Source organism: Arctopsyche grandis, chromosome 1 (assembly GCF_051622035.1).
Source record: "Arctopsyche grandis isolate Sample6627 chromosome 1, ASM5162203v2, whole genome shotgun sequence".
Lineage (NCBI taxonomy): Eukaryota > Metazoa > Arthropoda > Insecta > Trichoptera > Hydropsychidae > Arctopsyche > Arctopsyche grandis.
Window position 1 is genome coordinate 29,148,784 of NC_135355.1, and position 27,401 is coordinate 29,176,184.

At 32.7% G+C, this 27,401-nt stretch overlaps 1 protein-coding gene across 3 annotated transcripts in view; it reads right to left on the reverse strand.

Moving 5' to 3' along the window:
* LOC143909804 (uncharacterized) overlaps window positions 1–25,457 on the reverse strand; it is a 55,569-nt gene extending 30,112 nt beyond the window's left edge. The window contains exons 1-5 of one of the 3 annotated variants that reach the window (XM_077428024.1): window positions 24,975–25,456; window positions 20,920–21,114; window positions 20,258–20,834; window positions 20,119–20,169; window positions 19,559–19,836 (exon numbers count right to left, since the gene is read on the reverse strand). In XM_077428024.1, coding sequence (XP_077284150.1) covers window positions 19,691–19,836; window positions 20,119–20,169; window positions 20,258–20,834; window positions 20,920–21,114; window positions 24,975–25,169 — 1,164 coding nt within the window. In that variant the 5' untranslated portion in view covers window positions 25,170–25,456 and the 3' untranslated portion in view covers window positions 19,559–19,690. Of the gene's footprint in view, window positions 1–19,558; window positions 19,837–20,118; window positions 20,170–20,257; window positions 20,835–20,919; window positions 21,115–24,974 lie in introns of those variants that run through there. The other 2 variants (XM_077428017.1, XM_077428007.1) reach the window with 2 other exon arrangements.
* Between the last annotated feature and the right edge of the window lie 1,944 nt (window positions 25,458–27,401).

Genomic DNA, 27,401 nt, shown 5'->3' on the forward strand with positions numbered 1-27,401 from the left:
GATAAACATCGAAAGTTTCACCACGAACGATTTCAAATTTCATAGTTACAGTGTAAATACGTCGACAAGTGCCATACAAACACGCATTACATTTATACAGCTGAAAGCACCGACCACTCCACTTCAATATCTTGAGAGATCTCAACCCAACGAGCATTCCAGCGAAATAAATTCGTCTGGGTACAGATCTCATGCTTGGTAGGTTCTCAGAAGAGAAATCAATATCAGCAGCTAAGTAGTTTCGGGAGTGGCATTTCACATTTGTTCAAATATGTATGTATTTCAGTGACTTTGAGACTAATTGAAAAATTTTGACGGCTTCTTGAACTCAATTATGTATATTCCGAAACGTATCTTCTTCATATGTACTATGTATGTATGTATTTAGAACCCGAGTGAAAAAAGCAAATTCCCCACGCTGGCTTAGTGGAAAACTTGCGTCGTATCTAAAATAGTAAATTGTAAAATTGATTAATTGGGGTAAAAAATAATAATGTATGGCTATAGATCCCCAATTAAGGGTTTATTTTTTTATAATAGTAAATAAATCGAAACAAAATCAATCGATTGATTGTATGGCACATGACATTGTTTAAAATCGATGAAACTTTTTATTTAACGTAAGTTTTCCCCAGGTCCATTGTGGGAAAATCGAAATTTGCATTCTTCGCTCCGGCTTAATGTACATACATTACATTACATACTTAATTTATGTAAATAAGTAGTTTCATACATACATACAATGGCGGCCCCCACTTCAGTAAAGAAAATGATATCATCGATTTATAACATGCTTTTCAGTATATGGTTTTTCATTAGGATTTTACAAAACCATATTGTTTTTATTTATTTAATATATGTACTTGAAACACTAGCGGTTTTTGGAATAAAATACGTACTATTTTAACATACTATGTAAAATAGGTATCAATTTCATTTATTCTTGGCTTACAAACGTATTGTGGACAATGATAATAATGTGCAAGTTGTAAATTTTGGTAGCAAAGGCCCATTTCGGGGGCCCCAAGTGCGTGTCTATTTTCAATGTATGATAAACCGCCACTGCATACATATATAGCTCATATCAACATACATATGTATGTAGCTCAATGCTAACAATTGAGGGGTCAAGTGTTCGAGCCCTGATCCGGTGTAGCTGGCCAGAACTTGGATATATTTGACTCCAGGTCGATCGTTTCTTATCAGAGTTTGTTAATTTATATGGTTTTAGTATTATAACGGTCCCTAGTAAATTGACCAACTACCCTCATTTGTCAAGATTATTTGAATTTTATTTAAAATTAAAATAATATTGTAAACTTATATATAGCACAAACATGTGTACAAAGTTGGCCATACTAAAAATAAATTTTAACGAAAAAATAAATATGTGTAGAAGTAAAGATTGACAAATCGCCATGCAGCAAACTTAAGTATGCACATTTTTTTAAATCATCGCAAACGATAACTTTGATCGTTAGGCAGTTTAGTCAGGCAGTCAGTTGAAATTACAATGAGAAATGACAGTGAATAACGGTAAAGTAGTCTATTGATGACAATGAAATATAGCGGCTGTTAGTCAACGGGTCGCATGCGGGCTAGATGGCTGCTAAAGCTGAAAATTGATCATCTCAAGCAAACGCCCTTTTGTCATACCACTGTCCCCTAATGTTCATTATCATTCGAAACTGTACTACTTTCTTATTTCGCGATTTGCACTTGTAATATAAAAGGGCGTAGTTTTTTCCAATATCGTATATAATAATTGTCTATTACGTGCGTGCGTGCCCACGTGCCAAGTGCGTGTGAATGTTCGCTAACACGCTCCGTCTCTCTTTCTCCTCTTAGAATCGTATATCGTGGAAAGAGACTCGGCATATCAGTTCGTTTTATCATATCAGATTTTTTTTTCAAAAAAATTTATTAAATTTTAAATTATTAATTCCGTTGATCCCAATTGCGATATGTTACCGAGTGCACAATTATGTGCACACAAGCCACTAGTATTATATAAGACTTCTACAATTATTGCTCCCTTAAACAGTCTTTATTTCCTTTACATACATTTAGAACCTGTCCAAAACGCCTTCAAGAGAAAACCACAATATTTTATATGTATGTGAGTTGAAACAATTCAATACATTATTGTCATGTTCATACTATTGAATCATACGCTTTTAACAGTTTTGTCTTTTAAAGCCTTTGAAACTTTTGAAGAAAGAAATTCTCACAATAAAACATTTTCAATATTGTACAAAAGCTCTACAGATGAAGTAGATGAAAATGAATATGAACATTTGTATGTACATGAGTATGAACAATAATTATTTAAGAAATTTTCGAAAGTTCCAGAAGAAGTGAAAAATCTTAGCAGAATATAGCTTTTATATTTTATTTTCCAGCAACAAAAAAGTTCCATTTCGAGAATCTAAAGCTTTTATGACTTTTGCTTCTGCTTAATATCAAACAAAGCAAATAGAAAATTTTATCACAGCGTAATATACAGTGAGTGTATAATAACGGATGTCCTTTTTGTGTCTAATGGATTTTTTTATTAACTATCTCATAACGTGGCCTTAGAACTTCAAACCGATTCATATCCGACGCTAACAGAAAAAAGATATATTAAATATGTGACGAAACCATGATGTGGATAGAAGTTACTATGGAATAACAGCGACTAATATTGCTTTTCTTCAAAAGGAGATCGATCATCTCAGTTTAATAAGGATACAACTATTGAACTTTTACGCTGACCATACTTTCAATATAAACATGTCTACATTTTAATACTTTCATGTTGAAAAACACAACGAATGAAAAGCTGCGAACTACAGGCAATTAAAAATTTACAATTAGCACAATTTTTCCGCATCAGACGAGAGTTTAACAACGTCTGTTCAACTTTAAACGGCGTCGTTAAATGTAAAGGTTAACGACCGTTAACTGCAGGCACATGAAATATGTATGTGCAATAGTTTTCCAATCTTACCATTGCACGTACCATTATTCATGAAAACCAAATATAAATACCTAAAATAAAATCCAAGATAACTTCAATTCATATGAAAAAAATTTCATTCATTTGTTTCGTAGTGAAAAAATATAAATTATGACTCTTCGCTAGTTTACGAACGTGAGAAATGAAATATGTATGTATTATGTACGAGATAATATTCTGAAACGATTATCTGCCACTCAAACATTCTAAAAGTGAAGAAACATTAAAACTGACGGATGAATCTTTTATTTTATACAGTTTGAAATAAATATGGATAAAAAAATTTTCAATAAAAAAAAAACAAGTGAAAAGTCACCTACAAAAATTTGAAAAAATATTACGATAAAAACATTTTTATATGAAAATCGTCGTCGCGTTATGAATTTATGGAGTATGATGGACATGCAGGGTAAACAAACAGGTAGTGAACCCGAGAGATCAAATGGTACCTACAAAATATTCATAAGCACGGAGAAAAAATCGAAGCACAAAACACACACTGAAAATTTCAACACGGAAAATAGAAAACATTCCAAATCGTCAACACAAATATGAATACATTGTTTTTATATTACATATACAATAAATTTCCATATAAAGTATGTCGGTTATATAGTACCAGAATTGCGAACAAGTGTGAAGAAGTAGGTACGCGATCAATCGTTCAATATCGATTTGTTCAATTATTATCGTATATAATAATTGTCTAATGGGTGCGTGCGTGCGTGCGTGCGTACGTGTGTACGAAGTACTCTCCTTCTCTCTTTCTCCCCTTGGAATCTTCTATCGTGGAAAGAGACGGAGCTTTGTGCGTGTTTACGAAGTACTCACTCACCATGCTCTGTCTCTCTTTCTCCACTTGGAATCGTATATCGTAGAAAAAGACGCGGCAAGTCACTTCGTTCACATGATTGGCCGACAAAAACAAAATAATAAATTAAAAATACGTTTTTTTTATTCAATAAAATTTATTAAACGTTAAATTATTAATTCCGTTGATCCGAATTGCGATATTTTACCAGTGCACACAGGCCACTAGTTTGTATAGTCTAATATATAATTTCAAAAGAGATTTTGTATGTATCTAATATATAATTTCGAAAGTGACTTTGTATGTATGTTGTAATAGTTATAACTATTGTTGGTTCGTAGAAAAACAAAGGAATATTCAAATAAATTTAAATAAAATAAAACTATTCAAATAAATTTAATAAAATGTTTAAGCGGTCTATATAAAAAATACCGAGCGAAGCCGGGTAAAAACACTAGTGTATTATATGTATGTATGTAAGTTTTGGTTCGTAGAATCCGTGACGTTAAATTTAATAAAATTCGGATGTGACTAACCCATTACTTTATCTATGTATTTGAAGAATACAAGGTCACAAAACAAAATTCGATATTGAACCGTACAGATGCATTCACACATACCGGCAGCATTAAGAAATAGTAATAGCTATGACAGCATTTTCGACAACATTGAGCACAAATGTATGGATATTTGCACAAGACAAAAGTTTTACTTCCGGTTGTCGTATTTTGTTAAAAAAAAAATTTATTACTTAAAATCACTATCAGTATTACATATTGCTTCTGTCCAGAACAAAAAATTACAGATTAAAAGTTTAAAATCTGTGTACACATTAAAAATCAAGAAAATAAAAATAATTTAAAAGCTCAAAATAAAATAATGAAATATTGTTTTAAAAAAAAATACTACTTCCAGTAAAAATACTACTTCAGCTCTTAGGCTAAGTAAAAAATATAAAATCACTTTTAGCGCAGTTATGGAGACGTACCGCGTAATATTGAAACAATGTATTTATTCGTAAAGGCGTTTCTGTTATTATAACATTTCTCTGCCTATACTAAGTTTCAGTTTGATAGGACTAACGGTGTTCAAAAAATCCCCAAAATATACAAACACATTTTTTCTATATGTAGATCATGATCCGATTTCGAATCAGTCAAAATCTCGAGTTCGAATTTTCGAATGATCACAAAACTTCATCTATTGTTACTACGTACATAGATAAAGTAAAAACAAACGAATATTCACATAAATTTAAATTAAATAAAACTATTTACTATTAGTTTACTATTAGACTAGCTTACTATTAGAAATATAATAATAATTAGTTTACTATTAGAAAATGTTTACTATTAGATTAGCCATGTTTAAACGGTTTATATTACAAATACCGAGCAAAGCCGGGTAAAACCCGCTAGTAAACTCATATTTAAATGTCTGATTTTGAATTATTCAAATGGTATGTCTTGGAGAAGTGCCAAGTTCGTTAATGCAGACGAAACGCTACTAATATAGTTATATTCGAAATTTGATTACACATACATATCCATTGGGGCTCAGATTATAAATTATACGAATTACAAAGTTCAGTGCAAGAAATCGCCAGAATTCCTACGACATTTCTACATTACCAAGAATTCAATTTCGAACGAATATTAGATTGACCGAAAGTGTGTGCGCAAGTCTCCCCTTAATCCATCATCGTGTTTATTTTCAGGTTATATGCTAACTCACGTTGACTTGTCACTTTGCAGAATACGTATAAAATCAAGTCATTCTATGTACGTACATATGTATATCGTTGTATCTGCACATATAAAATAACCATATTTATTTAGTATGGTGTAACAAAGTTGTTGACTAGAGGTTTTTTTGGCAGGGCAAACAAGTCCTGCTACCAGTTCGTCAATTTTGAAAAGATACATACAGATACAGGTCTGTTACTGAGAGTTGGCGCGTTCTCTTACACAGTATCGCGCGAAAGGGACAGAGCGTTTTTTTTATTATTTAATGCAGTGTGACAGCATGCTAAACACCTATTCACCGACACAACACAAACGCATTTGTTCGCGCCAACTCTCTGTAACAAACTTGTATATATGTATGTTCAATATAATTATTAAAGTATTGTATTAATTGTGTAAATAAATATGTTTTAATTGCCACATATTCCAATAGCATAAGTATAAAATTTATAAAAACACTTAAATTTGTTAAAGTTAGGGGCATCATTTGGGGGGGGCGGGGGTGGGCAGCCGCCCCTCCCTAGATTTGAACGGGACTATCCACGTTGTTTAATGTATTATTATGAATTTGAATTAAAATACTAAACCAAACAAAAATGGAATATTGAAGTTCTTTAGAACACTGTCAGGTATAAACACGTCGATTTTTCCCAGAAAAAATTTTTTAACTTCCAAATATATTTTGTTTTGTTGTTTGTCTTGCTTTGAAAGATTTTCAGGAGATTATTTTGTACTTTATAAATATGCGTTTATACCCAAATCTCCTAATAACTTTACTATTAATATTATTGATAAAAATATATAAATAAAAAAACGATTAAAAGAAATAGTTAAATTCATATACACTAATTTTTATAATTACAGAATACAAAGGGGGAAAAGACAATGATGCACACTATTATCAATGATTTTCAATCTATACTCCCAAAACATACTTGAAGTATTTTCAGGAGCCGAAGAGGAGATTAAAATAAACAGTCTTGCCAAACAACCTACACACATTATACAAATGACACTGTAGACTTGGTTGACTGTTGAAATGGATGCAGATACTCATTTACAGATTGACCGAGTCATGTAATATGTAGATACAGTCTGAAATTAAATATCAAGAAAACAAAATACATAAATATTTGAAAACACCCATTCGACGGATTGACATTCGAAGTGAAAGGAGTCTTAGGGCCGGGCCGCACCGTGCAACTTTGTCGGCCGACTAGTCACGCGACACGAAAAAAGGTATGGAAATGTGTGCGACAAACAAGTTGACGGGTGCGGCATGTCCCATCTACCTGCATGCATTGGTCTGGTCACCCTCAACCAAGTTGTTCGCGAGTTGAGCGGTGCGGCCCGGCACTTAGGGAGTCAAATAAGATCGTATATCTGGGTTGTACTATAGAATCTAGAGTCTAGATGACAGTAGGGATCAGACGACTGAGATCTATTGAGAAAGTCAGGCCAAACTATACAGCTGAAAAAGTTGTATCCATATGAAGATTGTGATCTGCTATGTATGTATGTATTCTCAATTCTAGAAGCATTCGAAATGTGGATCTACAGACGAATGCTATATATAAATTGGACTGATAAGGTCACAAATGAGTAACGTGTTATGTATCAGATGTAACCATCAGAAGACGAAAACTTGAACACTTTGGTCACGTTATGCGACATACCAACTCTTATATCTCATTATCTAAGAGATCTGGCTGAACCAGAGACGGGTTCCGGGAGACGGCCAGCAAAATTACCATCGCAAATATGATTGCAGACGTCCGTTAACGGATTAACTGGGAGAAAGCGAAATTAATATTTTAATTTGTCTTTAATTCCTCAATAAAGTAAGTGTGTTTAAAACACATGTACTCGTAAGTTCAATTTAAAAATAAAATATATTGAAAACCCATAATTTTTTTTGAAAACACTTTCTATGCATTTTCTATTTGAGGAAAAAACGACTCATGTGATACAATTTAAAAATAAAATCTATATTTAATGATGCTATTATATCTTTAAAATAAACACCAAGTAAAAATGTTTATACATAATAAACACACTTGGTTTTGTGAAAATATAATTGAAAATTCAATATCTCCATAATAAATATTGAATAAAATTCCATCTATATTTGATAGTGAAAAAAAAAACTTAGAATAAAGAAACGAATCTTTCTTGTTGTGTGCGGACTACGACATATTATGATATTATCGAATACCTAGCTTATAAATAAGAAATTTCAGGTTGATGAGGTTAGCAATATCGTAGCATATATTCAGAAGACGATGTCAAACACAGATCAGCACACGTCTTATACAGATAAAAAAAGTATATAGCAAAATTTTATATCGTGAATCGCTACGGGATTCATCTCATAAAGGATAAAAATAAAGACGCGGAGGTATAGAAAGAAAAAAATGACACTCTGGTGTCTTATCCTTCGTCAAAAAACAATCCTATTGTGTATTAAGTCTAATTCAAACAAACATAATGTGGAGTGTATTTACTTTAAGGGTTATATATATAAAACCTACATATTCAATTTAAAAACGCATCTATAAAACTTATAATATATGACATCATTATCAAAGCCTTACCCGAAAACATCAATAATCTCATTAGATATTATTTTAATATTAAAAAAATACCAAATTCCCATTCACGGCACATCAAATACCCATCCATAGCACATAGAATATTGTAGAATATCTGATATGGAAACATTTCCAATTAAAACCCTATCGCCCATTACTAAAAGTGACGATGTAACTAAGAGCCGGGTCACACCGAATGACTTGCAAGTGACTTTGTTGCCCAAGGGTAGTAGCTTGTGGTCACTCTTGGTCACCCTACTCAGGCAACCAGAAGCGACCAAGATTCCACTCAAGATTCACTATAAGAGTTTTCAATACGTGACGATACAGTCACACATGTTCATCGTTTTTTCACTATACAGCCATCCGCAACTAATAACCGAATGCCGCACCCTTTAATACATCTTGAGGGATCACGACGGTTGCTCAAGTAATAAAATCACCGTGACCAGACCTAACGCTGGCCGGATGACTTTGCGACTTGGGCAACCAGTGAGTTGCCTGGTGTGGCATGCTACATACAACTGCATACATTTGATCTGGTCGCGCAACAAAGTCATCCACCGAGTTGCCCGCAAGTCACCCTGTGTGGTCGGGCTCTAATTTGAGTTTGCTATTATTAATTTTAAAACAATATGTGAAAAATTCCACAACAAAAAATAACTGAATATATATTTATTACTGATTACTGAGAATATATTCATTCTTGCATTCTATTTCATCTTAAATTATACATTATGAGTATTGACTTAGTGTTTTTTTGTTTTACTTGAAACATTTCAAGCTGTGAAGTCTTAATATTTGATCACTTATGTATGCTGAAAATAAAGGTATTAAAAATTAAATTGATTAGTGACTTACCTAAAAATTGAAGACTAATTATCTACTTACATATACATAATCTGTTAATACATATGTATAACATTTATCCTAAAATAACCATATTTATTTATATTCTTATATAATATATATAAATACAACGATGATAGCTGATTAAAATCCAAATAAAATATGAATGACATTTCTTTTAATAAATGAGCCTCGAAAACTTAACATTATTGAAATATTCTTATAATATTACGGGGTGGAAAAAGAATGATTTGTTTCAAGAGTATGCATGTTTTGTTTTTTAATGTGTATTTCTTGTGCATATCTGTAATGGGGAAGGGATTTGTGTAATGGGAAGCTTCAATATCAATATGAAAAGGTCCATCTATTTTGAAATGTATATGACATGTTTAATGCGTTATAATTCGAGGTGTTTGATGAGATGAAAATGCGTCAAATAAACGGCTCAAATACACAAAAAATATATTCAAAAAATAATTGAGGATAAAGATTGGAAATCGATACATACATAAAGAGATAGAGCATATTTCCTGGTATAATTGCTTTTTAAGTCTTTATTCCCAATATCAATTGATTACAATTCACAAAAATTAAATAAATTACAAAACATCAGATGGAAAATATTTTTATTTCTAATGTTACAATGAAATATTTAATTTCACACATAATTGATTCTAGTCGATTTAGTTGAAATTTATCTCAGTAGATTATTAAACAAACAAAAAAAATACTTGAAATAAATCGAAAACGTATTCAGTACTTGTAATAAAACTTCTTATCCAATAATAAATTCAGACATTATAATTCCACATAAGTCCCAAATTATAAGAAATATTAAAATGAGTAACTGTCTTCAATGAAAAATATTTACTGACATTTATTATAAATAAATGATATTTACTGATAAATAAACAATCAATTTATGATATTTACAATAATTAGGCATTATTATTGTGTGGCCTTTTATATTTTTACAATCACAACAATAAAAATATATAAAATAAATAGCGTCTTTATAACTCTGCATTTATACGTATTAAGAATAGAGAAGGAACTTCGAAACCAAGTCAAATTATAATGAGGTATGGCAAAGAAAATGGTATTCATTATAATATTCATTTTTATGTAGGACAAACAACAATGTTCAATCATTTATAAAATACCTCCATATTTATAAATGGTCACTTTTTGTTTATTCATATGTGTCTATGGCAAACCTAATTTGACCACAGCTATAAACTATAGGTATATGTAATACGATAAAATTAAATAAGGAACTGTTAGTAGTGATGTATTATATAAGGTAGATCTCTTAAACAAAAAACATAGAAAACAACTAATGACTTATTTTTAAAAAAATAACATATTTGACTAGAAGTTTGGAAATCTCATCACAGTTACGTCTGATTACACTGTTCGACACGAAAAATGTTTCAGAGACGGGATATGACTTTTCTTATAGATCTATGCCCAGTGAACACGAATCTGGTAATAAAAAGTGTTGATTGGCTCGAGATTCGGAGATATATGTGTTTTTTAAATCGCGCGATTTTTCCATATCTTGGTGTTGTTCGGTCGATTTCTCAAAATTTGTTAATTTTCTGTTCAAAATGAATATTGGAATCTAGAGTCGGGTATTTTATCTTTCATTTGTAGTACTTTTCAGCTTTCAAATCTCTCTAAGTAGTCGTCCAGTTCAAATCAAAAGTCAAAATTACGTATTTTCACTTGTGATTTTTTCCCACTGTTAATACTATATTATATTGAGTATTTTCTATTGAAACATGTTTATTAGGATAGTGTTCTGGCCACACTATTTTTTGATTTCGTTTAAAAGGGTTAATTGGATGTGTGGTGAATTTTAAACCGGTAAAATTGTGACCAAAAACTTCGTATTAGTAGAGCACAAATTTGTGTTGTGTGCGCTGCATTACTGTACGCTGCATCATGTGCGTCATTGTATACAACAATATAGTGGTCACAAACTTTTTTCAATGTGTTTTTAAAAAATTTTGTAATGAAATAATTAGAAGGATTTGAATTTAATAATATATTTATTGAATACGAATATGTCTATCGTAAAAATAAGTATCAGTACATTTTAAGCACCCGAATAAAAATAAAAATAGACATGGAAAATATAAACAAAAATCAAAATGAAATTAAATATGAAGATAATGAACATTTCATTTTTTAAAAACACTTTTTAAAAAATGTGTTTACTTTTCAATGTGTTTTAAAAAACAATTTTTTAAAAACACATTGAAAAAAGTTTGTGACCACTATATTGTTGTATACAATGACGCACATGATGCAGCGTACAGTAATGCAGCGCACACAACACAAATTTGTGCTCTACTAATACGAAGTTTTTGGTCACAATTTTACCGGTTTAAAATTCACCACACATCCAATTAACCCTTTTAAACGAAATCAAAAAATAGTGTGGCCAGAACACTATCCTAATAAACATGTTTCAATAGAAAATACTCAATATAATATAGTATTAACAGTGGGAAAAAATCACAAGTGAAAATACGTAATTTTGACTTTTGATTTGAACTGGACGACTACTTAGAGAGATTTGAAAGCTGAAAAGTACTACAAATGAAAGATAAAATACCCGACTCTAGATTCCAATATTCATTTTGAACAGAAAATTAACAAATTTTGAGAAATCGACCGAACAACACCAAGATATAGAAAAATCGCGCGATTTAAAAAACACATATATCTCCGAATCTCGAGCCAATCAACACTTTTTATTACCAGATTCGTGTTCACTGGGCATAGATCTATAAGAAAAGTCATATCCCGCCTCTGAAACATTTTGAAAGTCGTCATTTGTCGAACAGTGTTATTTACTATTACATATATTCATCAATGTGCGGTGTTAGATACGTTAAAAAGCTCGTCATCTTATGTGTACAAAATAAATGCGAAACAATAACTCGTTATTAGTTACTGCATTTTTTTTTAAATACTAAAATTTACAGAAATTTTTCATACTTACATATGATAAAATTGTGCCACCACTCAAGCATACATGAAAAAAAAACAATAAACAATGGCAATACTTTTCAATAGTAATAGAGATCACATTTACTGAGTAATTTAAGTACATATTAAAAATGGAAAATATAATGATTAAGTCTACATTTTAATAAATTAAATCGAACTGCCACCATTTATTGACTCGTTCCAATGTATACAAATACATTTAAAATACACATGTTCGGTGTGTAATATACGTAGCACAATTTATCATAAGGACAATAAGTGCATATTTACGAATCTGAGTGAACATTTAATTTAAATTTAATAAATAAACGGTACTTATTGGTTATACGGGCGCATCAAAGCATCAAGTATAGATACACACTTACACTAACACATACAAATACAATGCAGTTACATAAATGGCCTTTAGGTGTCGCAAACAGTCGTAGTAAAGTGACAATATGCAACTGGTAATTGACGTTACATCGAACAATGTCAAAATTGTGAATTTCACATATGTTCAATATTGCATTTTTGTAGAGAGAATCTCTTCAAAATGATCTTATAGGTGTAATAAAATTATTTGGGAATTTAATTTTTGATTTTTATTGACATGTTCGATGTGACGTCAATCGCTGGCTGCGTACTATCACTTTACTACAACTGTTTGCGACACCTAGGAGGCATTCTTGTAACTGCCATGTACTTGCAAATGTTGTGTGTGTATACTAGACGCACGGGTTCGCCCATATAACCAATAAGTACTAAATAAATAAAAACAATCAATAAGTGCAAAATTTTATATTCGTCATCACTAAAATTCAATTCTTACGCGTGGTAAATTTTGCCACGTTTTATATAAAATATTATAATTAAAGGCAATTACAATACTCAGTATACAAAATCCGATGGTGCCGTAATATCAATTTTACATCATAGAGTGAAATTAAAATGTAAAAATAACTGACCCTTATACTCGGCAGTTAATTAATTCTATTATAATTTATAAACATGATCAGGAAAATATGGCACTAATTTAAAAAAAGACTTTTAACCTTAAACAACAAAACGGTTGATTTTGATTGAGAGGAATAGCAAATGATCATATTTGTATATGTTTTACATGCGTGTACCGGATTTTTACATTTTTAACTTAATAATAGGCATTTACTGAGGTATTGTGAGTATTTTTTTTTTAATAATAAATGTGTTGATTTGCCGCATTCCCAAGTACATACATATAACTATTGTATTCATAAAGCACCTTGTATTAAAATGTAACTAATTGTAAGTGTAGAAATATATCATTTATGTGTATCTGTGAACTATTTACAACAAAAAACCTTATTGTTTATGAGGCACACTGTTAAAAATGTCAACAATAAATAGATTAATGTAAAAATATAATGCTATACGAGGGAAGTGCAGCAAAAATGAGCTCCATTTGTAATAAATTATGTGTCGTGTGATCCAGTAAAAATTAAACGACACGACATTCTAAATTCAGTTGCAATGTTTTAATCTATAAAGTAAAAGTCATGGTATATTTATCAGTTTCTTCTAATCACACTTAATTAAGCGATTTTTCCGGTTGAATTTTAAATGTTAGTTCGACAGTAGTGTTTTCATCATAAACTACAATTAGTAACCAATTCTCACAGTATGTATAAATATATATATTTTAATATTTGGCACTATAACAATGTCATTAGATTACTAAAATAAATGTGGTGTAATTGAATTATAAATCACTAGCTTAATGTGAAATTTTAATATTATATTTGATCTAAGTTGAACCATTAGAGCTTTCATAATATTGCAAAATGACACAAAAAATAATAATTTATCATATTAAATAATTAACTTACGGAAAATATACCTAATTGACAGCCTGATACACAACGTAGGAAAATTATCACAAATATCTACAATACATAAATTTATGTTGTCTTAGTTTGCAGCAATTACTATATACTCCAATCATTTTTGATGTAAACTAAATTAGCCGACTATTTATCTAAAGAAACACTTAGTTATCTTTTTATATTATAATATATATACATACAAATAAGAGCTACTAGATCGCACTTATTGTTATCGAATGGTGTTCTAAATATAAGACACAGCCAAAAAAAAATAGTGAAACTTTCAATTAAAAAGTTAAAGGAAAAAGTCTTGTTCAGTTATGACAAAAATAAACATAAATTAGAACGATCTTCCACAACCTAAGCATCATTCATAAATATCTCAATATATTATATTATATTATACATATATATATAAATAATTATTATCAATCTACATGTACAGCATCACCTCTAAGTGAAATATATCAAGTTACATTCTCAGTATTAAAAATATCATATATTTCACAATGTAATTTGAAACGGACATTTCAAATTGAGCACATGTTGAAGTAAACATTTTTAAAGCAATCGTAACACCTGTAAGCATACCGCTTCCATTATATAATCGAAGCCTAAGTTATAATTCAAACGAAAAGAAATAAATGCGACACATAAAACAAGGGTGTAAATTAGACCGTCTCGATTTTAGGCCTGACATCGATAGACTCAGAGGAAATGTCACCGTTCATATTCTCACAGCCGTTGGTCAAATCGTCATCACCGTTGGAGTCTTCCATAGTTTTTAAATTACTGGACGATTTTTCCAACAGCTCTTTTTTCACTTGAATGATAGCATCTTTGGAGAGGGTAAGTCTAACGGGCACGACACTTCTATTGGCGGACGCATTCGAACGCACCGAGTGCTGGCTGAGGGTGTGACGACGCAAGTACAGTTGAGTCTTGAATGAGCGGGCGCAGAGCGGACACGCGACGGGCTGCGAGCGGTGAATCAGCCGCACGTGCTGCCTCAAGTTGGACAAGTTGGAGTAGCGGCGACCACACTCGGGGCAGCACACACGTCCTGCCCCCGCCAACCGTCCACCAACTGCGCAACAGCACCCACACACAACACCAAAAGTGCAATATTTATCATTTCAGTTTCATACAACGAGTGGTTTTGGCCATTATCTAATGTCAAATCTTCAAATTAAACATACATTTCTCACAAATAAACCAAGTTCTGCAAAAAAGTTCCAACCAACTTGAGTAACAATGTCGTCATGAACGTCGTTCAACAACAACGTCGTCATGAATCTCTTTTACAATACATATGAAAGAAAGGGGTCAACCTCACGGGCCCGAATGTGAAACGCCCGAAAACGCAAATATCGGAAGGTAAAGATCGAAAATCGAAAGATATAAAAAAAAGAGTGCATGGTAAACGGTACATACTCACTTAATTTGCGAGAGCAGGATACAACAGGAACAAGAGGAACACGCTTTTTCTCCCGTATTCTGCGCGCGCACATTAATACGGGAGGCATAGCCTGTTCCTCTTGTTCCTGTTGTATCCTGCTCGCGCAAATTAAGTGAATATGTACCGTTTACCATACACCCTTTTTTTTGATCTTTCGACTTAAAATCTTTCGATTTTCGATCTTTGCCTTCCGATATTTGCGTTTTCGGGCGTTTCACATTCGGGCTAGTGACGGAGACCGGAAAGAAAGCTTATAAAATTTTTCTTGATAATACCAACTATCTGAAGACATTTTAACAAAAATTAAATTTTACAATGGATACAATTTTCATTCATTTCGATTCCAAAAGCCAGAAAACTTCAATTTCGTCCAAAAGTGACTCGAATATGTTGTCTCCGATAGGTCTACTCCATCCCAAAAAAAATTCAAGCGTTATGTCGAATATGGGCGAAAACACACTGAGTGGTACGTGGTACGTGTTTTTTTTTTTTTAGATGCTTTTAAACTTTTGCACTCGAAGATTTTTTAGTTGTTAAATACCGTAAACTCGAAACGTTTTTTGGGTAATTTTGTTTTTACTTTATCTATGTGTGTAGTTATAATAGATGAAGTTTTGTGATCATGCGTAAATTCGAACTCGAGATTTTAACTGGTTCGAACTCATGATCTAGAAAAAATGTGTGTGTCTGTGTATTTTGGGAATTTTTTGAATACCGTGAGTCTTATTGAACTGAAACTTAGTATCGGTTACTGAAATTCTTATCAATACGACGTGAATTTTTTTCAAATTGTTAAGTTGACCGGAAATGGTATATCCCTTTATAGGTGTCCTCTTATTTTTAAGTTTTGAATTCAATTATCTCCCAAACCGCTAACTGAATCGGACTTAAACTTTTCTACATGTAATAGAAATAATAATCTTTATAACTTTATATTTTTTAAATATTAAGTCCAAATTAAAAAAAAAAATTACTTTTAATTTTATTGACGAAACACATACAAATGGTTAACGACTTAATCGCCAAACGCGCACCGGTGCGCGCTCTTTCGTGCTTAAAACTATGATTCTAAGTTAATTTTGGTTTCTTCACAGTGACATCTAAAAATATCCTGTGATACTAATGAAATTGAAAAAAGTCAATATTTTTCCTTAGTTTGTTATACAATATATTCAAGAGGTAGTGTCAAGGGTTGACACTAAACACACATAAAATAATCGAATCGGTGTCTAATAACGCGTGGCGATTAAGTGGTTAATAGAATAGCCATAAAAATTAGTTTTTAATTTTATTTTTTTAAATAATTAATCAATGTAAAAAATATTTCAAAAAACACCCATAATTTGAAAAATTATGTCTGCTTGAAATAATGACAATTTCTTACCAGTAGAGCTTTCAAACACACAAAATAAACAACCTAATGCCTGTAACACTGTGTGTATTGATGGCGAGTGGCATGGACTCAAATTTCAAATTTTATGACCCGTAAAATGTTGAAACATTGCACCTAAGTGACAAGACGTTTCATACTTATACGAATTATCAACTTATTATAATGCATTCATGCATACGTCACCTACCACTCTGTGTTTTCGCCCTAGTTCTCGTCTGCTTGAACTGAGTTTTGTATATATGTATATGTTACAAAGACAGTGTGAAGTATGTTAGTGCATAAACTAACTAGTCAATGTATACATTGCCAAAACTGGTCAATTACCGTACACATGAAGCTATGGAAAAATTGACTGTTGTTTGAAAATAGACTGAAGTTGCCATATTTTTTAAATATAAAAACTTGAATAGGACATGGCAATCCTACAGAATATTTCACAGACTACCAAATTTGTGCACTTGCTGCTGTGCACCATTAAATTTTCAGATCAAAGACAACTGATCAAAGTTTGATAGAAAAGCTGATTCTGACGTTAATCTTTAAATGAATTTCATGCTCAAGAATGGAACCGATTTTTTTTAAATAACCTATCGGTCGTACTATCGGTCGCCGACTGCTATAATATTGTCTATTTGTCAAAAAGCGATTTAATGACCTTTTTTTCTATAAAGTACACCATTATCACAACATTTTTATATAAGTTACAGACCATTTAATTTGTTGCCAATCTAAATTATACTTAATATTGTGTCTCTATATATAATATTTTTTTTCAATATGACTCCAGATAATGGGATAGTATCATTTATTTTTACAAGCCTCTTATTAGCTTTCTTTCGCAAAAAAATTGAGCTATAATTCCTAGTCTTCAAAACTTTTTAAAATTTTGTCATGTTGCGCGGTTTGTTCAACGATGGATATTTCAATCGATTTTTATTATTACTAAGTTCATTGTGCAAATTTACAATTTTCTATTTAGAAACATCAAATTTGGTATACTATCTTAAAGTACTATAACTTAGACTGTAGATGGTGTTTGAAAGGCTCAAAGCAAAGGATTAAAACATTCCTGCGCAAAATGTTCTAAGAAAGTTAAATTTTTACTAACCCTCACCTTCCCGAGCGACCTTGGGAAATTAGACGAGAAAGTAATAGAAAAAAGGCTTTAAATTTTCAGTTATCAAAATTTACTCAATATCTGGAAGACAGAGCATTGCTCGGTAAAGCGGACCATGGACATAAAATAATTTATTTATTTAAAAATTTTATATTTATTCATTTATTTTCAACTTTAACATTCTCTTTGCAATATCAGGTTGAACCGAGTGATTCAATCCACTGAATGAATGAAGAGTTGAGACCTATATAAATCACTTTTTGTGACAAATATATAAACATACATAGATAAAAGAATTTAATAGCATAATATTGTAAAAAAAAAATCAAAAAAGGTGTTATAATTGCCAAAATATTACTCGAAGAGGATTGGATCTTTTTTTGCAGAGCGATGTTCAAATGAAGACGTAAAAGTTGTATGTTGATCGTCATAAGATATACATATGTATGTATGTATAAAAAAATAAGACAGGCGAAACCAAACGTAACCAATATAATTGCACATTTAATGTTGGTGCTATGGTACTATATTCTCTCGTGTGTATATATTTTTAATTTATACAACAAGCTATTTCTGAATTATTTTTAAATAAGTTTACCGATCGAGAATCGAGTACCGAAGCAGCCAACAGGGCAAAATGTATGTATACAGACACAATCTAAAACAATAAACACTAATAAAAAAAAATAGAAATAAAGAAAAAGCAAACACACATGAAGGGTTTCAAGAGTCGGTGCAGTAGCAATGATTAACTATGACATGGATAATAAGGAGTGTTTTGAAATATGTGTAGAAAAGTTTAATAGTTATCGGATGATTCAAAACACAACATCTTATACAATAAATTATAAATATAATACACAATCAATCAAAATTTGGTGAAAATAAATAATTTTATTGTAAAAATTCAAAATGAATACTGATTTGATGATACAAGGATGTAATGTGAAATTTTTGGTAATTAATCACATGATGTAATGGAGAACACAAATCGCTTCAAGGAGGGAAAGACTCAGTTTAACAAATTGTGTGAGGAAATTACAAATTTGCCCTGTTAGCTATTTGACTCACACTGCACCAACCTGCCACCGCATCCTCAAAAAGCAAACAATGACCGATAACCGGCGCTTAATGCCAGCGATGAACTTAAATCACATACAAGTGTACTGAACATATAAACATTTAATACAAATAAAAAGTGTTTATGCAAATCAACATGTAAAACACTGACGTCGGCCGAAAAAAACAAAATGGATTCACTGAAGCACAAAATAATCAAAATACAATAAAAATCATAATCAATCACACTCATTATAAACAACAAATATCTTATACATAAAAAATCGTCAATATAATATATGTATTGTATAATAATACTAAGAAATAATACTAAAAGATTTTGAAAATAAAATGAGAAGCTTGTTTTGAATATCTATGTATATTTCAGATGTTCCAATCTGGAAGGTTCTAAAAAATACTCTGAAAACAACATATTCCAAACAAAATCCTGCATTTTTAAATAAATGTATATATATTTGGCCAAAAGTTTTGAATAAATAAATTCAAAATCACAAAAATAAACATAAATTAAATAAATAAATATTAAAATTATAAAAACAATTATGATATACTATGAAATGATATGTATATGTATGTATGTATGCAAATGAAAACGAAATTTTCAAATTTAACTCTCGTACAGTAGAAAAATTATAAAACACAATTTTCAAACAGTTAAATTTACTATTTATTATTTTATAAACATATACGATCAATTTCAGCTGAGTCAATAAATAAATTAATAAATTACATCACATTATATTTCCTACTGTTTTAAATAGAATTTATCTCACAATTCACTACCTCGAAGATGTTATTTGTATAGTATATAATTTTGAATTGAAAATAATAATTATTATCAAACTGATATTACATTTGTTGAACAGTCCAATTTTAAAATGTGTTTTATTCGTTTTTATTTCTTGAATATTACTTTGAAGAACACCTAAAGCGTAAAACAAAATAAAATTTAATTATATTTAATATATGCATATAATTTTCCACCGTTCGAGGGTTAATTAACTCATTACAAAAAATTTATTAATGGTAATGTAAAATGAATGAATGGGATATGTGTAGTTAATAATTAAACCATAAACAAAATATTTATAAATAATAAATGTTTTCAAAAAAAAAAAAAAATTATATGCAGGATTTTCACATATGTCAGGAAAATATTTGGATTAAGATACAAATGTATATAAATTTATAAGCAAAAAGTGCTTACCTTCGATTTCATTTTTCCCAGCTTGACTAGTCCCAGCCCCGGTTTCCCTTCCTATACAACGAAAATGGTCAGTTAATTCCGGTTTATTATTTACAACTATTGATTAAGCAACAAACTAAATTTGTTAAGTCTGTCATACCTTGGATAGACATGAGATTGGTGGATAAATGTGCAGAAGAGTCATTACTATATAGAACTTCAGAATTAAAAGCACGTTCCTGCCGTGTTTCATCATCACTAGTGTAATCAGGCACTTCAATTTTAGGCTCTATCATTTCATGCGGAAAATCAGCATGAATTCCCGAAAAATTTCCAACAGCAAATGGATTTATTTTTCCACTATTCGTATTATCGTTTTCATTGAGCAATAATGAGTTATTTTCAGAGATGTTGTATTCATAATTTTCATCCTCTTGATTACTAAGTAAAATATTATCTTTTAATCTATTTCCATCGTCGGACATTTCATAATCGTTATTGGATCCCGAAAGCAATCCACTGTACAGTGTTTCAGACATGCCATTGTGTGAAGGAACAACGAGAGGTTTATGTTCGGATCGTAAACCTTTTCGGCTTTGGCTGATAATTTTAGCAGTCTTTTGATAATTGTTGGATGCAGTATTTTGGCTTGAATCTTTGGCATTTGGAGTCTGGTGGTGTAACCTTCCACACAACAAATTTCGCAGTTGAGATGATTGCGTTTTTACAGTTGAATTCTAAACAAAAAATATACATACATATATAATAGAAATATTCAATTTCAAATTAAATTTTGATTGTATTATATAAAAAAAGCAATACCTTTATTTCTTGTTTGTTTTTATCGGGAGAATCGGTCAATCCTCTAATTTGCAAAGCTTCAGCCGTGCGGAGAAAAGCTGTTAACTGTGCTTGAGATATGTTAACTTCACCCGCATACATAAACTCTAACAGTGCAGTTATATGAATGAGTTCACAATCACGCATAAATATAATCGGATGCGGGCATGGATTACTCTGAAAATAAATACAATTCATTGCATTAATAAAAGTCTAAACAGACAACTAAATGTAAAAAAAAAACCATTGGTTTTGTTTCCCATTATCAACATAAAAATTTTGATATTATATTTAAATTATTTCAAACTTACAGCATCAAATCGAATGATCAATCAAAATTTTTGATGAATCATTATTTTTGTAAATTCAAATAGCAATTACTCCCACTATCCGCTGCTTATTACAATGTAGTTTATTTAAAAACGATGCCTACAAACTCTATTTGAAATAATCTGGTGATCCCGTTGCATTTTATGGTGTCGAGGCATGGGTAAGAGAGAAAGAGATGTACTTCAAAATGTGGTGTTAGAGGCAGATGTTGCGCATTCCATGTACCGCATGAACGAAAATCTCCATCCTCAAAGTGCTGGCAGTTTCAGAGACTCTCCACAATATGTAGGAAAAGGGTTCTTTCATACTTCGGCCATATTGCCAGAAAGAATGAGGAGAGTCTATGTTGAGAGAATGTGGATAGTCTAATGTTGCATTTCCAACAATGTATGCTTTTTGTTGGAACACCATAGTCATCTATGCATGACAAATAAAATACTAGATCAAGAAATAGTGTAAGTATTTGTTTATCTTGGATCAGTTATCTATAATGATGGTGGGTGTGAAACTGATATTAAAAGACGTATTGCAATAGCCAAAGATGCAATGACGGGGCTGACCCAAATCTGGAAGGTCAGTTCTAGCACCAGATTGAAGAAGATTCATCTGGGCCAAAAATTATTTAAATATTTCTTTATGGTGTTAAATCATTAAGGCTAGAGAAAGAAGTCAGGAAAGAGAATTTAAAAAATAGAATCCTTTGACATGTGGAGCTGGCGGCATATGTTGAAAGTATCATTGACAACTAATGAGTCTATCCACCAGGAAGTCAAGACAGTCATCAGTCTGTCTCCAAATAATACTTGACTTCTTCGGACGTATAGTTGGAAAATAACCGGACAGCTTGTGAATGGACATGTGAAGGGTTCTTGGAGAAGGTAACCTACTCGATGGACCAGACAGGTCCAAGTCACTATTGGCTCTTCTATGATTGAAGCCATTAAACATGCGGAATGCCGAGAAATATAAAGATGGGCAACGAGCCGGCTGATGGACTTGGAAGATCCCAACTACGTCTTCAAAGAATCCTCGGATTCTTCAAACATTTAGTTAGAAGTGAGCTGGATAGTTTGGAAAGACACTTGTGATTACATATGGAGGGTTCTCGGAGAAGGTCACCTACTTGATGCACCAGACAGATCCAAGTCACAACTAGCTCTTCTAAGATTGAAGCCATTAGGTTAGCGGAATGCCGAGAAAGAGATAAGCAACAATACGGCTGATGGACTTCGAAGATCATGACTATCTGTCTTCAAAGAATCCTCGGGTTCTTCAGACATATAGTTAGAAGTGAGCCAGATAGTTTGGAAAGACACTTGTGATTGCATGTGGAGGGTTCTCGGAGAAGGTTACCTACTCGAGGCACCAGACAGGTCCAAGTCACTACTAGGTCTTGATTATTACTTGATTAGATAATAATCAAGACCTAGTAGTGACCTAGTAGTTAAACGGCTGATGGACTTGGAAGATCATGACTATCTGTCTTCGAAAAATCCTCAGATTTGAGATCAGCTTGAAAAGACTACTTGTGGCGGGTTCTCGAAGAAGGTCACCTACTCGATGGACTAGACAGTTTCAAGTCGCTAATGACTATTCTATAATTGAAGCTGTTAAGCTTGCGGAATACCGAGAAGTATGAAGATAAGCAATGAGCCAGCTGATGGACTTGGAAGATCAAGACTGTCTATCTTCAAAGAATCCTCGGAATCTTCAAACGTAAAGTTAAAAGAGAGCCAGATAGCTTGGAAATACTACTTGTGGCAGATTCTTGGAAAAGGATACCTACTCGATGGACTCTTCTATGATTGAAGCTATTAAGCTTGCGGAATGTCGAGAAATATGAAGATGAGCAATGAGCCAGCTGACGGACTTGGAAGATCACGACTAACTTCTTCACGTCTTCAAAAAATCCTGGAATTTTTCAAACGTTAAGTTAAAAGAGAGCCGGATAGCGAATACTTGTGAATTTTCATGTGGCAGGTTCTCGGAGAAGGTTACCTACTCGATGGACTAGACAGTTCCAAGTCACTGCTGACTCTTCTATGACTGAAGCCATTAGGTTAGTGGAATGCTGAGAAAGATAGAGACGAGCAATGAGATGACTGATGGACATGGAAGATAGAACCCTCTACATAGATAAGTACTTAAGAAGGGGCCACTTTAGATACACCCCGAACCGGCTGAATGTGTGTTTACGTAAAAATGGGTGTTTACGTAAAAAGGGTGTTTACGTGAAATGCGGGTTTACATAAAAAAAACCGTTATTTTTTTTCGCAAGCATCTCATGTTCATTACGTTCTCCACTTTAAGAATATGAGATAATCGCGAAGAAATGATATCGTGACTGATCCAAAAAAGATTAGTTGGTGATATTCCAACTAAGAAGTGCGAAGAAATGCGACTTCACATCTGAAGCGATCGGCAGTATTTGGAGTATCGGTGCGTAAAAAGAGGGTCGAATCCACATGACAGAACGAAACCGATTTCAAAAAATTCCTGATTCCACAACGCCAAGATGAATTTTCCATAGATGTTGCTTTAGTGCAGGGTGATTCTTAAGTTTAGCCCTTAAGAAGAAGAATCAAATGGGAATGAAGATCTTTTGATTGTCGTTTTTTTTATTTTCCTTTCAATCCTAATACAAGTGTATAGATTGTGTTATATTCGGCCTAAAACGGTATATGAAAACAAATCATTTATTTCTTAATCTAATAAATAATTTCGAAATACACTTTGTATGTAACTATTGTTGGTTCATAGAAAAACAAATGAATATTCAAATAAATTTAAATAAAATAAAACTATTCAAATAAATTCAATAAAATGTTTATTATTAGATTGACCGTGTTTGAGCGGTTTGTGCGCGGACAAATGATTGAACAGGTCGAACAATGCAAATACCTAGGAGCAATGATCAATACGGACGTCAGTTCCGAAATGGAGATCAGAAGAAGGATCGAAATAGCAAGAAATGCCTTCGGAAGCATGAAAAAAGTTTTGTGTTGTCCAAGGTTGTCTATGAAATTGCGCTTAAGAGTCCTGCACTCCTATGTTTGATCGGTTTTGCTGTACGGATGCGAAACGTGGACGATGTTAGTGGCATCTATGAACAGGATAGAGTCCTGTGGTGTTACCGGAGGATGCTAAAGATCTCGTGGAAGAAGCATGTAAGAAACGAAACACTCCTCCAGCTTCTTCATAAAAAGAGTGAGCTTCTTGACACGGTGAAGCGCCGTAAGATGGAATACTTTGGCCACATTATTCGCGGCCCCAAATATCGCCTTCTGCAAACAATCATAGAAGGGAAAATAAAAGGCAAACGGTGGCTTGGGAGAAAGAAGCTCTCTTGGCTCCGGAACATCAGGTCATGGATGAGACTCGGTCTCGAAAAGTTATTTCGGCTAGCCGATGATAGGGAAGAATTCGCACGGGCCATAAACGATGTCTGCCCATGGTAATCGCTTACGTCCGAATACGGATTCGGCATTAGAAGAAGAAGATATTACAAATACCGAGCGAAGCCGGGTAAAAACACCAGTATTGTATAAGAACGCTGTAGATACGTTTAAAAACGGTCAGAGCTGTAGTCGGAGTCACATTTTTTTCAAGCCGTCCCAATTTTTTTGTTTCGATTTCATAAACTGAACTGCATTGTGTGTGCATAATCAAAAAAAAAAAAAAACAAATGAATATGTCAAGTGTGATACCTTGAAGAGGTCCTTGAAGTAGGGGCTGCAGGCGGAGAGCACGACCTTGTGGGCTTGGAGACGGCGACCTTCGCAGGCGAGGGTCACGTCTACGAAGTCCTCCTGATCGCGCAGCGCCTCGAACTGGCTGGTGATGTTCGCCTGGAAGTTGTTCCATCGCAGACAGAACTGCTGCTCGCAGACACCACTAGACATTTTGCAGTCACCTGGCCAGGCTGCCCCCTGTCCCCTGTCCCCTGCCCCCTGCCCCCTGCCCCCTGCCCCCTGCCCCCTGCCCACTACCCACTGCTCACCTCTCGGAGCTCACCACCACCAGACTCCGGGACACTCAGACACTCCAGGCACAGGCACAGTCACAGTCACAATCACAGTCACAGCCGCACTCACATTCGCAGCCACAGACACAGTTACAGATGCAGACAGACATAGACATAGACAGTCAGACACGGTCGATACTGACCGCCTGCGACACACACCCACACCCCACACTCACACCTCGCATCTCGAACCCCGCATACATTCATCACCCCATACACGACTCTCATCTCACGTCTGCTCCATTCCCGCACCCCCTTCATTAATCTCTCTTCGTTTTCTATTCAATATTTTATACTATTTTTATTACAATCAGAATTGATGTGCATATTTTTCGCTACTTTGATAAGCGTTCTTATTTTGACATGCCCGATGTTACGGCGGCTTACGGCTATCTCTGAACTGTCAGCTCATTTCATGACGTTCGTATGTTCACAAACAGGGGAGCAAATTTTCGAAATTGTTGCACACTATACAACGATTATTAGATACTACATAATTACTACTTGGATTTTTTTTTATTACATTACAAATAATGAAATGTGTATTCTGATTAGAAACTGGTTGGATTCTTGTTATTAGCTCTTTGAAGCATAGAGGTATCAAAAATGGCTCATATTTTTTTATCTTTTGCTACATGGTGGGATGTAATTTATACCATTTCGAAAAATTAAAACTATTTGAAGCACAAAGGTTTATATTGTGTCCCACTAACTAACTAAAAAAAAAATTTTTCTGTGCAACACGTGACTTTTTTTGTTTCAAATCTCGTGCCGCAAAGAGTTAATTATTGATTTTTCAATCTTGATAAAATGACAATTCTCTTCTTTAAAATCAGGGTAAAAGCTGAGTGTTTACGGATGAGGCGGACCTTCTTGGCTCGCTAGCAAACGTGCTGGCCGCTGTCATTAGTAAAGCCCGGACCCAGAAGGTGCCGCGTATCGTTCAAATGTTGTAAATGCATTGTTAAAGGTTTAACGAACCTTTTTTACAAAGGATTTACAACAATAGAACAATGAGCGGCACCTTGGCTATCCTACCTCTAGTCATTAGCTGCTGTGTGCGAGTAGGTTCTTCCTGTAAAGCCACAATAGTCCAAAACTACTATAAATAAATAAATAAATACAAAATACAATACAAGTTGTGATTACCAGAGACCGGCGGACAAGTTCCTTTGACCACAAAAAATAGTTCACTATTGTCAATTACTATTGTCCTACAAAGCAAGAAACCAAAAAAAAGTTGACAATCGTCAACCATTTTTTGTCTCTGGTGTTAACAACCATTTGATTATTCCATTTCAATTAATTTCACTCTCGTTATCAATATCACACCTTTAAAATGGCATACTACAACTGAAAATGATCAAATATTACAAAAACTTACATATTTAAAAAACGTGCCAGTGCAAAAAAAAAGGAAATTAAATCGGACTTAAATAACAAATACCATGACATCAATTATTGGAAGTATAGCCCTATAGGTCTTAAAGTAGGTCTTAGCTGCCTACTTTAAGACCTAAAATTGTGAAGAAAACAAATGTTAAAAAAATAAAAGCTTTAAGTAATAATATTTTTTTATCCTCGTTTTCAGAATGTGCAATGTGTGCCCACAAAGAGGCATTTATTTTTATTTTTTATTTTTTACATATGTATATTTTAACACGATAATTATTTGAAATCTTATTTAGCATTCACGACTGAATTCATTCAGCTTTTTTATATTATTTTGGAGAGTAGGAGGAGGGAAGGGCATCACCTGTATATAACTCTTTTATGTTACACTTATCATCTGGTCACCCTTGACTGAACCACCGCTAGAAAAATATACTGTGTGTGAGCCTACAATCAGTAAATGTATAATATCGTGAAGCTAGCGACAAATGGCACATATTTTGAAGAACGATAAATATTTTAAGTAAAAATACATATTTCATATCCAGATTCCATGAATGAATAACAATTAATTAATTAATTGAATAAATGAGAAATATATATCGCTGATTTAATGCGTTATAAAATAAAAGAAAACTGTTAAAATTAATGGTCACATATTGAAGTGTTACGTTTTAGAAAATGTGAAAGGTTTTCGGCCAAATGTTCAATTGTCGTT